General features: G+C 40.0%; 1 protein-coding gene across 4 annotated transcripts in view; it reads right to left on the minus strand.

The window, feature by feature from the left end:
• The window catches only part of P2RX1 (purinergic receptor P2X 1), a 96,850-nt gene extending 84,287 nt beyond the window's left edge, over positions 1 to 12,563 (minus strand). For 2 of the 4 annotated variants that reach the window (XM_044287851.1, XM_044287850.1), the window contains exon 1: positions 12,144 to 12,563. In XM_044287851.1, coding sequence (XP_044143786.1) covers positions 12,144 to 12,280 — 137 coding nt within the window. In that variant the 5' untranslated portion in view covers positions 12,281 to 12,563. The remainder of the gene's footprint in view (positions 1 to 12,143) is intronic. The other 2 variants (XM_044287852.1, XM_044287853.1) reach the window with 1 other exon arrangement.
• Positions 12,564 to 13,617: the final 1,054 nt, after the last annotated feature.

Here is a 13,617-nt window from a genome sequence, read left to right on the forward strand (position 1 = left end):
AAAAATGTTCCCTTATGTGTGCCAGTACAAAAAAATGCCTCTTTTTAGTGCCCCTAGTAGAACCAATGTCCTCACAGTACTCCCCCCAGATATAACAATGACCCCCTATAGTGGCCTAAAGGCAAGCAGTCAAAAAAAAAAGAAACTCAACGACCTCTATGCCACTGTCAGGATGTGGTGAAGGATACAGGCCTCTTGAGGGCTTTGTCCTAAGCTGTATGCTGTTGGCTCAGGCAGCACAATAATGATGATGTCATTGCACCACCTGTGCAGGCCTCTGATAGGCTACTGAAGCCAATCACAGCGAACAGCAGGGCAGGGAAACACCACTCCTGTGCCCCATCGCAGCATTTAACTGTATCTCCATCCTGAGGACGGAGATACAGTTGAATATCTAGAGATGAGTGCTTCCACAATAGAAACTCTCACTGCCCATGGCTCTGCCTCTGCCCCCCACTTTTCCTTAGGTGGCGCCACCTGAAGTAATCACTCATTGGTGGTGCACCCCTGTCGGAAAGCAGCAATCGATCCAGCAGGTGCCAGAGGATGGGGCAAAATGAGATATCTTGTCCTGTCAATCAAATGGGAGGGGGAGTGTACTGAGCACCGAGGCATAATTGTTAGCAGTGTGCCTATTGCTACAGCCAGTCCCTCGGTGCTCCAACAAATTTGCATAAATATAAAAGTAATGATATCTCCACAGTACAAGCTAAAAAGAAAAGAAAGATCAATATGATCAACTCCACCAGGCAGTATGCTTGGTTTAATAGGGTTGATCATGCTGACAAATGCTCTTTAAACCTGCATTGTTTTCAGGACTTCTACAGACTGTTTCAGGAACATGCTGAAAACCCTGCAGACTGACAAACACTGTGGTAATATAGATGCAGTTTGCTTTTATGATTCATTTCTAGGTTTAGTCTTAATTTAACATCTCAAAGAAAAAGACCCCTCTAATATGTTGCAGTTTTCGAGTTTCCTGACTTCTGAAAATACAAACTACATAGTAACATAGTATGTAAGGCTGAAAAAAAAAGACATCTGTCCATCCAGTTCAGCAAGTTAATCGAGGGGAAGGCAAAAATAAACGCAAAACATTGAGGTAGATTCCAATTTTCTTAATTTTAGGGGAAAAATTCCTTCTGGAATCCAGGCAATCATCCTTCTCTAGTAACTATAGCCTGTAATATTATTACCCTCCAAAATACATCCAGGCCCCTCCAACTCTTTTAGTGAACTCACCATGACCACCTCATCAGGAAGAGAGTTCCATAGTCTCACTGCTCTTACCGTAAAGAATCCTCTTCTATGTTTGTGTACAAACCTTCTTTCTTTCAGACGCAGAGGATGTCCCCTCGTCACAGTCACCGTCCTGGGAATGAATAGATGATGGGATAGATCTCTGTACTAACCCCTGATATATTTCTACATAGTTATTAGATCTCCCCTCAGTTGTCTTTTTTTCTACCTGAATAACCTTCATTTTAATAATCTTTCTGGGTACTGTAGTCCCCCCATTCCAGTTATTACTTTAGTTGCCCTGCTCTGAACCCTCTCCAGCTCTACTATGTCTGCCTTGTTCACAGGAGCCCAGAACTGTACACAGTACTCCATGTGTGTGGTCAGACTAGTGATTTATAAAGTGGCAGGACTATGTTCTCATAACCTGCATCTATGCCTATTTTGATGCAACCCATTATCTTATTGGCCTTGGCAGCAGCTGCCTGACACTGGTTTCTACAGTTTAGTTTACTGTCCACTAAAATTCGTAGGTCCTTTTCCATGTCAGTGTTACCCTGTGTTTTAGAATTTATTATGTACGTGTAACTTGCATTATTCCTTCCCATGTGCATAATCTTACATTTGTTAGTGTTAAACCTCATCTGCCACTTCTCTGCCCAACATAACTCCTTCCGCCAAAATAGCCAGATCTATTTGTAGCAGTATACTGTGCTCTTCTGTGGTAATTACTTTATACAGTTTAGTGTCATCTGCAAATTTTTTTATTTTACTGCGCAGCCCCTCTACAAGATCATTCATAAAAATATTGAAGAGAATAGGGCCCAATACTGTGCTAGTGACTAGTGACGGTGACCTATTCAGAGTTTTCTATCACTGATTTTCTCCCAGTCAAAGCATTCTCATTTTATATACTAACCTTTTATGTGGTACAGTATCAAATGCTTTGGAGAAGTCAAGATATATGACATCCATTGAATCGAACTTACCAGCCTATAGTTTCCAGGCTCTGTTTTTGACTGCTTTTTGAATATTGGCACCACAGTTGCTAAGCACCAAACCTGTGGAACACTCCCTGTCAGTATAGAGTCTTTAAATATCAGAAAGAAGGGTTTGTCTTTGATATTAATTAATTCTCTTAGCATACGGTGGTTTATGCCATCTGGTCCCAGTGATTTGTCTATTTGTATCTTTTCAAGAGGCTACTACACTTCTTCCTAGGTCAGACAGGCCACTTTTAATGGGAAATTAACTTTTACATTCTGCATTTCATCTGGCAATTTATTTTCCTCAGTGAATACCGATTTTTTTTTTATATAGCTTTGTTTTCTTCTCATCACTCTCTGCAACTCCCCCCTCATCATTCTGCAAAGGTCCAACACCTTCAGATTTATACTTTTTACTATTTATATAATGAAATAACATTTTAGGGTTATTTTTACTCTCTTTGGCCATGAATCTCTGTCTCCAGTTTTGCTGCTTTTATTTGTCTTTTACATATTAAAATTTTTTTCCTTATAGTTTTTCAATGCTTCCTTGCTACCCTTCTGTTTTAATGATTTAAATGCTTTTCATCCTCTATTGCTTCTTTTACATTTCTATTTATCCACATTGTTTTTTTTCTTGTTCCTTGCCCTTTCATTCCTGTAAGGTATGTACTTCTCACAATTAGAGTGTAGGATGTGTTTAAAAATATCCCATTTTGTGGCTGTATTTTCTATTTTTGTCGCAGTTAGGTGAGCGACTTCTCTGAGTTGGCTAAATTTAGCTTTTTTGAAGTTTGGTATCTTTGTGCCTACCTGAAGAAACACTCTTTTGAATGAAAGTTGGAAAGTTTTTTTATGGTCACTATTTCCCAGGTGTTCCTCCACCTGGACATCTATTGTTCTGTCAGGTCTATTGGTTAGTACCAAGTCCAGTATGGCCGTCCCTCTAGTCGAATCCTGAACCAGTTTGGAAAGGTAGTTGTCTTTGCTTATTGCCAATAACCTGTTTCCTTTATGAGATCTAAAGCTTTCAGTTTCCAAGTCTATATCTGGGTAGTTGAAGTCCGCCATAATGACGATCTCATTATGATTTGCTGCCTCACCTATCTCGTTTAGTTGTAGATTTTCTATGGACTCTGCTATATTAGGTGGGTTATAACAAACTCCTATCAGTATTTTATTATTGTTTTTGCCTCCATTTATTTCTACCCCCAGTGACTCCATATGTTCATTTTCCTCACCTATATATTCCGGTAGTGTGGGCTTTAGACAGGACTTTACATAATAGCAAACCCCCCTTCCTCTCCCGTTTTTCACAATCCTTTCTAAACAAACTATAACCCTGTACGTTAACCGCCCAGTCATAGCTATCATTCAGCCATGTCTCAGTTATTCCCACTATGTCATAGTCCTCCTCACACATCACTACTTCCAGTTCACCAGTATTATTAGCCAGACTTTTGGCATTAGCATACATACAATTAGGAGGACTATGTATATTTTTTACCCTACACCTTTCCCTGTGGACTGTTCTAGTCCCTTTTTCCACTCCTCCCCCAGTTTCATTACCTTACCCCATGTCTCTATATGCACTATCTTCCCCTCCTATAATGTAATTACCCTCCCCTCCAGTCCCTAGTTTAAAAACTTCTCCAACCTTCTAACCAGCCTTTCCGCCAACACAGCTGCACGTTTGCCATTGAGGTGCAGCCCATCCCTACGATAGAGCCTGTAGCCAACAGAGAAATAGGCCCAGTTCTCCAGGAACCCAAATTCTTCCTTCCTACACCAGTTCTTGATCCACTTGTTAGCTACCCTAATCTCTCGCTGTCTTTCTGGTGTGTCTTGTGGTACAGGTAGTATTTGACCTTTGAGATCTTTGCCCTGAGTTTGTCACCTAAATCCCTAAAATAATTTTTAAGGACGCTCCACCCACCTCTAACTTTGTTATTGGTTTCAATGTGGACCATGACCGCTGGATCTTCGCCAGCCCCTCCCAGTAATCTGTCAACCCGATCCGCTGTATATTGCAAAGAGTCTAAAATAAAAATGTGCATTGGAAATGTCATGCTCTGGTTCGTACCAAACCTGGAATGCAAAAGACATAGCTCAAAGTAGTAAAAAGGGGAGATTGTCAAAGTTCTATATAATTTTGGGAACTGCTTTTGAATCTGGTGACTATAGTCATAGGTTAGATAAGTGGAGAAATGTATTGGGACAAATTTCCCTAGCACGACGGAGAGACTGTTTGAATGTGGTTGGTAAAATGACTTATGTTGCATAGGATCTCAAAATTGATTACAGTATATGTAATTTTATACCCATAAGCTGTTGAAAACAATTTGCAACAGGAAGTAAAAAAAAAAAAATGCCCTAAGTATAAACTGGTAGATACGGATTATATTCATATGGTATGGAGGTGCCCATAAGTGAATCATTATTACACATGCTAGCTTGGAGAATAATAATGAAGAACTGGAAAAATGTAAAGCTGGCAGTGGTGCAATGTTGGGTACACCGGATGAATAATCAGATGTATGCATTAAAAATGTATATGCAATTGCCAATAATGTGCTAGGTGAACACAATAAACAATGGGACTCTTGGGCAAACTGGGAGAGAAATGAAGGGGTTATTGTCGATATTCTTTTTATTTTTATTTACAGCTGTCCTGGGGAAGGGGCTGGCGGAATGGAGGGTATTAAAATAAAATAGCCATATTTATAATGGTTTTAATGGCTTTGATAACTTTTTATACTTCATAATAAAAGATTAAAATGAAAACAGTTGCCACCATCAGTAACAGGAAAGCACTTAACTTCGAAATTTCCTTGATACAAAGGAAGTAAAGTCAGAATGACATGATTGTTTCTAATAGTACACAGATGGTTACAGTATGTTGCAACATAACATCATTATTTGTACTTGAGGTACAAATAAACTAAATGAGTAGTTGAGCATGTTGTTTAACTTCTCACAAAAATTAAATTCTAAATACAAAATACAGCTGGTAATATACAAGTATTTAAAGTGGAAACAATTGCCAAATTTAAACATTTCTAATGCTAAAGAAAAGAACTTGTAAATGCACATAATTATCAGGGCCGGCGCCACCCATAAGCAAGGTACGCCACCGCGTAGAGCGCACTCTTGCTGGAGGCGCCGGCCCACGGCGCCACCTCCTAGCTAATTTATTCACTTCACTTGCCTCTGTGTAATCTCGCACAGGCGCACTGGCAGAGGCATCGTCGAGCAAAGTGTGCATGTGCCGTCTTCCAGCGCACGTCGTTCGACAATGCCTCTGCCCCAGTGCGCCTGTGCGAGATTACACAGAGGCAAGTGAAGTGAATAAATTAGCTAGGAGGTGGCGCTGGGCAGGTAGAGGCTCTGTTGATGACACTGTGCGGATCTGTGGTGGATGACACTTAGGGGGATCTTTGGATGACACTAGTGGGGATCTGTGGATGACACTTGTGGGGATCTGTGGATGACACTTGTGGGGATCTGTGGATGACACTTGTGGGGACCTGTGGATGACACTTGTGGGGATCTGTGGATGACACTTGTGGGGATCTGTGGATGACACTTGTGGGGATCTTTGGATGACACTTGTGGGGATCTGTGGATGACACTTGTGGGGATTTGTGGATGACACTTGTGGGAATCTGTGGATGACACTTGTGGGGATCTGTGGATAACACTTGTGGGGATCTGTAGATGACATGGTATGTAGCTGGAAGGAGAAAATGTGGCCTTACCACAATGAAGGGTACAGTCTGTATAAATAGGCAGGCAACATAAAGGGGGGTCAAAGGGCGTGGTCAATAGGCGGAGTCAAGGGGGAAGCAAAATTAGCTTTTGCCTAGGGTGGCAACAATCCTTGCACCAGTCTTGATAATTGTGTAAGAAAGATCAGATGCTAAACACAAATGAAAAGTCTTTCTCGGATTATCAGTATTCAGTCATCCAGCTGTATGAAAAAACACAAAGAAACTAATTTTAAATGCCAGCAGATCTCAGACAAAACCTACCTGTGGTTGTGACAGCATTTAGGCCTGTTTTAGACATTTTAGCATCCGTATTACAGACAGTACTAAACTTAGATCGCCATAGTATATAGGGTATAGTCTTGCTATCAAATCAAATCTAGTCTTTCAGCAGTATGATATAATTCTAATTAATAATGATCATTAGTCCATTAGTTTTCAGTCATGGTCTCTGTAATTTTAGCGGGCAAAATAGCCCTTAAACAGAGCCTTCAATGCAAATGCTAAGACAGCCAAATTTGCCCATACTTATATTGATCAAGAGATGACTCTCCATATTCTGTCCTAATCTATACAGCAAAGCTGGCACATGAGCTACAGAAAAATTTTTTTTATGGTTTAATGTGAATGCTCTAGTGGCCAGTTAAAACTGGTATATTTGATGATTTTTATTATACGTGCAGTGGCCAGGTTTGGGGTGGCCCCAGAGCTAGTCTGAGTCCCCCAGACACCGCTGAGGTGTTACCAGGTGTTGCTGCTCTCCAGAAGGGATGGTAAGGCATGGTGTACCCCAATGAGAAATAAGTCCAGAGAGTCAGGGTCTGCAGTAAACCAATATGCTTATTTACTGGAGGAATTCAGGTGTAAAACAATACAGACAAGGCATAGGGCTGGCTTCTCCAGTCTGCTCCCAGGCAGAAGGGTTTGATACTGAGGAAAAGCCTGAGCTAGCTGTCACTCTCTTCAGAGGGCTGGTACCCTGGCCAAAAGCTGTTTATCCAGGGTCTGTGGCAACGTATATCCCCGTCTAAGCATCTTCTTCTGGTCACTCAGTAGTCTAGCAGAGTCTCCTCTTCCAAGCACTGTTTTCCTGCAGAACACTAGGGGCTCTGACGGCTCTCCTTATATACCCTTTTTAGCTAGACTGGAACCTTCTAGTGGAAGGGGTGGAGTGGAGAATCTCAGCACAAACAGATACATTGTTTCAACCCCCATCTCTCATAGACTTACATTAGAGCTTCAATGATACTCAATGGCAACAACACAGCAGTTTTTCCAGACAAAAACAAGTTTTCAAACATAACAACATAGCTAATACCAGACATACAAAAGGTCAAGCTGTCCGGTTTTAGTGGTAAACAAGTCTGGCTTTTTTACCCTCCAAAACATGCTCTTCCTTAAACCCTATGGGAGCTGTGGAAAATGACCAGCTTCTCATTCAAAGTCCCAAAAGTCACTCAGTATTCATTAACCCTGTCCACAGAGCATTGCAAATGAACAGGATATACAGTATATCACAACATACACGTAAAATGCAGTTATACAGTATTAAATAGTGCACGTTAACCCTTTCAAGTGAAATAAAGTAAGAAGTTTCTAATTTTATATAAGGGAAACAAGGGCAAATGTACACAAATGTCCAGACTTCACTGTACCCCAACATATGTCAATTCGCATAAAGCATAATTTTTAAAAGATCAACATGACATTTTCTGATGATAATTTCCTATTTAAAACTAACTCTACTATTCATATTGTATGATCTTAATCCCAGTAACAACTGTCACTGTGAGCAGTATGCTCTAAGCAGTTGTCAGTTACCATCACATTGCAGAGAGAGAGGGGAAACGGAAAACTAAAATTCTGAGGTAGGCATAATGGGGGAATTTATTAAGACTGGGGTTTTATAGGCAGGTCCTCCAGAGTGCACTGAAGAAAGATAGCTAAATTTATTAAGAAGAGCACACCAATCTAATGTATCTTTTGACAATCCTTAACCCAGAAAACCAGTTTCTGATTTAAATTATAACAAATTTATCAGGCCACAAGAGGGCCCCGGCCCTTCCACTGGTATAAACCACATTTTAGAAAAGTGTCAAGAGTAGTCTGGCGCAAAATCTGGTGCAAAATGTGGCCAGAAAACTTGAATACAGCTTTTCAAAAGGCCCCCCAATACTGATTCCACATAATCTTGCACGTTTGACATGTAATTACAATAGTAAGAGTAAGCTAAAGAAGATAAATAAAAGACAAAGAATAGGGCACCAGGTTGTGCCTTATGTCATACACATCTCTGAGGCTTGGTAGAAGATAGCAACAGTAGGTTCTATCGGCTACCTTGTAAAAATGTAGAAAATAAATAAAAAATAAATGTATATGTATATATATACAATTACAAGGGGCAATGACCTAAACAACCATTTATAGGAACAATAATTCACAATTGATGAGAGATGAATGATAATCCACTAGTCGTCCACTGCATCTTTCTCTGCTGACCTAAAAAATCATCTTTGGTCGGCAGCACATCCCCTCGTGTAAACAGGCATCTGATTATTACTTTTAATGGGAACATGAGCAGGAAAAACAAACATTCATGTGAATAGTAGTATGTATGTATGAAAAACACAATCGCCGATCAATTTGTTATATTTTCTTTTAGCGCTCATGAAGAGTATTTTATATGCCTGTAAATGGACCATTTTGAGACGTACCAAAAAGAATGGGGGAGATATATCAAGACTGGCGGATCAATCTCCCTCTGCTGGCGTGGGATGCGCGTGATTTGTTAAGAGGCAAAAGCGTGTTAGCAAATCAGGTGCGTATCTGCCCTGCTGTGCTCCAGAAAGTGAAATATATACGCCAGTTATAGGCTGGCATAGACTTCAGCTATAACTTCCGCCACTTGTCTGGTGAAAGTTATAGTAAATGCGGTAGGCTGTGTGAAACCCCGCCTACTTTAGCTAAGCCACACCCCTTTATTGACACTTGAAAAGTGCAGAGAAACCTAAAAAGTCACACATTATTGTGCACAGATGCTGTGCCCCATAATGTGTGACTTGTCGGGCATAAAGGCATTGATAAATGTCCCTTAATGTGTTTAGTGATGTCACCGATACACATGTTGTCTACATTAACTGAGACTAGCTACAGCTCTTCTGAAAGTCTGGCATTTACAGTGGTCAGTTATAGTGGGTTTACATGGGCCAAGGAGCAGCCATTTATCAGGAAGGAAACTTTACATGCTTTTGCAATTGCTCATCCTCATACAGAATCATTGTTTCTGGGCAGCAGATCACTGTTTAGACAGCACGATCTGCTTGCCAGAAATGATCATTTACTGGCCTGCACGAACGACTGCTTTTTGCTCTTTCAGCGGGTATTCAGCTGAACCTTTAGGCCTCATTCACACTTCAGTGTTTGGTCAGTGTTTTCCATCAGGGATTTGTGAGCCAAAACCAGAAGTGGGGCCTCCACAGACATGAGGTAGAAGGGAAAGATCTGCTCCTGTTCTGTGTTTAGAGTTGCACCTGGTTTTGGCTCACAAATCACTGATGGAAATCACTGACCAAACACTGAAGTGTGAACGAGGCCTTAGAGGGGCAAATTGTCAGGAATTTGTGCCCACAGGAACATTCGTCCCCGATGATCTACCCAACTATCCGGCCATGTAAATCCGCCATTGCTGTTACGATTCACTCATTTCTGTTGTCATAATGATAAGTTTCCAGTGTCAATGAAAAAAAAATCAGTGTGATACATGATGAAACTATAATTATTCATTAAACTTGATTGCACCATCCTCGATCTGAAGAAGGGACTGGTCCCTGAAACACATTATATGGACTTTTATTGTATCTACTATTATCTGGAATAAAGATCAACCTGTTTTGGAAAGCACGGGCACCAGGATTCTTTTTGTTCGATACCCATCATAAAAATGATCAGTGGCCAAATCAGTAAATGTAACTGTTGCTCATAGCGACAATTACCATTACGATAGACATTGTTGCCTAGTGTAGGCTTATGAGGATCTAAACCGCCAAGGATCATCCTGATGCAAGTTTAGGTTCCCTTTAAATGTTTTTATAGTATTTGGTACAGCTAATTAAACCCAAAGAAACATTGTAGCTTTTTGTGAAAGTGCTTCTAATAACATTTACTTACATAAAAAGGAATATGTAAGTTGAAGGAATTTAAGGTATTGCACAATGTCTGTCTACACAAGAGCCTGGGACCTAGCTGTTATCAGAGATCTTAATTAAGGTTACTTACAGGAAGTCTGTTGTGTCCAACCCCCACTTCCACCACCACATATATGTCAAATGCATGCAGTTTTCACAAGCTTACTTTAATTCACGGGAATATATGACTAATTCCTTTTTTTTTTTTATATATATATACTAAAGCATCTAACTGACTATGATGTAGCTGAGTCACAAGGGTTGAAAATATACATTTCTAGCATCAAAACAGATGACACACATATGAGCGTTTTTTTGACACACAAAGTCCACAAAGTTTTCTTCATTTATTGAAGAACAATTTGCCTTATGTTACAGACAAGGGTTCTCAATATTGGCAATTTGCACATGTGATATATATATATATATATATATAGCAGAAAAAGAGATTTGGCGGCACCAGTCTGTTGGCTCAGGTGCTATGTCCAAAGGAATGAGCTTTCACCTTCTTATATATGTAGAGAATCGGACAGCACTCCAAGACTTGAAAAAAGTAGAAATCTTTATTCACCCATGTGAAAAATAATTGCAACGTTTCAGCTCATTGTGAGCTCGATTGTGAGCTGAAACGTTGCAATTATTTTTCACATGGGTGAATAAAGATTTCTACTTTTTTCAAGTCTTGGAGTGCTGTCCGATTCTCTACATATATATATATATATATATATATATATATATATACACACACATATTATTACTAATAATAATGATAATAGCAGTAACTAGAAAGCAACTATTCATTACTACTCATTACTCCTACCGTATAACTTATAGTAAAGTCACATACACAAAATACAGTAGAAAAGCAGTTATTCAATGCATCATAGTTGTAGAAACTACTTTTCAGCTTTTCCGTAACTCTTTTTAATACACATCCTGATTCTCTTTTAGTCTAAGTTCAGCATCCATCATGGGAAAGCACCTGTTCTATTAACATCTACTATTATTAATAATGGATTTGTGGGGTGGCAAGTGGGCCAATAGTTTTCACCAGGTTTGACCGAAGAAAATGAGAGAAGTCACAGGACAAGGAAGCATGTATGATCATATGTGGTAAGCGAATATATTTAATAGAGTAATGATTCGGTTAACTCCAGGGCAATGTACATACTGATGTGTAACAGAGTGGCTCATGTATGTTTTTGAGGGATTTTAAGATAATTAAAGGAGTTGTCCAGAATTAGATAAACTACTGCTGTCTTCCAGAAACAGCACCATGTCCATAGATTTATCTAGTACTGCAGCTCCACTATATTGATGCATGTGGACAGGTGTGGCGCTATTTTTGGAAGAAAACTGCCACGTTTTTCTCATCCTGAACAACCCCTTTAAAGGAAATGTGTCTTATAAATGGTGGATCCTATCTATACACAAAGGTGATATCATTACAGGCAGGATAAGAATGACAGATAAGCAGATAGCTGCAGTAAACTGATCTGTACAGACAAAAAAGTGAGGCCTATTATAAAGCTTAGTGACCAGTGTAAAAACTGCTGAATTTTATATTTTTTGTTTAAATATAGATATTGACATGGACAATAAAAAATAAGATCATCAACATTTTTGAAAACATGATTTAAAAAATAGGTTATTTTCTCATAACACATTCCCTTTAAGTTAGAGTCCACTGTTTTAGTGCTTGCATGCACATATGGTGAGAACTAGGTTTAGCCAGAGGGCACTGAAAAAATTCCAATGTCACATTATGAATAAACATAATAGAAAACTCAGTCAGTGGTAATAGATACATGACTATATTATATCATCTACATATGTAGTTATGTAGTAAAACAGAGAACTTCTAATGCTGTACAGCATATAACACAGACAGAATATGAGTATTGCAGTTCATGCAGTGTAAAAATGTATGTTCTTACCATTTCTATGCTGTCATCTCTATCACTTACCCCACAATGTAGCACAGGACCCCAAACTGGATGAGCCTGAAGGTCAGCCCCACTTTCTTGTCCCTGACCAAGACCATCCTTGGGGTGTCATATTCAAAGAAGAAGTCAGAGATCTCTTTCTTAAACTTTCCCACCATCCTGAACTCTGTGATCTGAGAACAGACAACTTGGAGCGAGCAGCTCCTTACAGTGAAAGGGTGGAGAATGAGATCCTTGGTGTCTTGCTAATTCCTTGTTTGCTCAAGAGGCACAGTTTGTGTGAGTGTTCCTGTGAGCTTCTGAAGGAGACCAGGATGTGCTAGGATTCCTGGACAGTGTGAAGACCTGGATGAGTGCAGGCTGTGGATTCTGGACCGAGGGTGGATGTGGGAGGGGTGTGCTCATCTCTAGACTTCTCACATGCTTATATACTTCCATGTGCAGAAGAATTTACTAAAACTACAGTCATAGATCTTATGCAGTAGACCTAGGGAGTGTAAGCATCCAAATTAAGACAGTATGATAAAGCCCCAGCTAGTGACTTGTTTGTCAGACCTAGATAAGTGAGAAGGAAAACCGATTAGCTTATCATAAGCATGTACTAGATTTAACAAGACACATGAGGTTCATAACTGTTGAAGATGTTATAAAGAACTGTTAGGAACTGTATATTTCTTCTTGAAACAGATTACAGCCAGTAGATTCCCCTGATCTCTCTGGTTAGGGGTATAGCTACTTTCACACTAGCGTTAATATTTTCCGGTATTGAGATCCGTCATAGGTTCTCAATACCGGAAAAATAACGCTTCTGTTTTGTCCCCATTCATTCTCAATAGGGACAAAATGTAACTGAACAGAACGCTCCAAAATGCATTCCGTTCTGTTCTGATACCAGAGAGTAGACCGCAGCATGCTGGGATGCGGAGCAAGATGGATCCGTCATGACTCACAATGAAAGTCAATGGGGACGGATCCTTTTTCTCTTGCACAATCTGACATAATAGAAAACTGATCCGTCCCCCATTGATTTTCAATGGAGCTCATGACTGATCCGTTTTGGCAATGTTACAGATAATAAAACCAGATTTGTCCATAACAGTTGCAGATGATTGTATTATCAGTAACGTAAGCGTTTTTGCTGAACCCTGCCGGATCCAGCAAAAACGCTAGTGTGAAAGTAGCCTTAGGAAATGTGATATACTGAATTTTCACTTGTTCATTCCTACTCTTCCCCACATAGATGTGCAATATGTGGTGAGACTATAGGAGTTACCATATCTGGCATAGCCAGAAAGCCGCCAAATCCAATTTTAGTCAATGCGGATCTGGAGGTGGGCAGCAGTGTCTGGCTATGCCGCATACGATTAATTCAGTAGTCGGTTCCTCTCAGGGCCGGCTCTATCATAAGGCAGCCCAAGCGGCTGCTTGAGGGCGCAGAGAAGGTGGGGGGGGGGAACAATTAACTTGCTAACCTACATTTACCTGGCTGAGCCTG

This window comes from Bufo gargarizans, chromosome 3 (genome assembly GCF_014858855.1).
Source record: "Bufo gargarizans isolate SCDJY-AF-19 chromosome 3, ASM1485885v1, whole genome shotgun sequence".
NCBI lineage: Eukaryota > Metazoa > Chordata > Amphibia > Anura > Bufonidae > Bufo > Bufo gargarizans.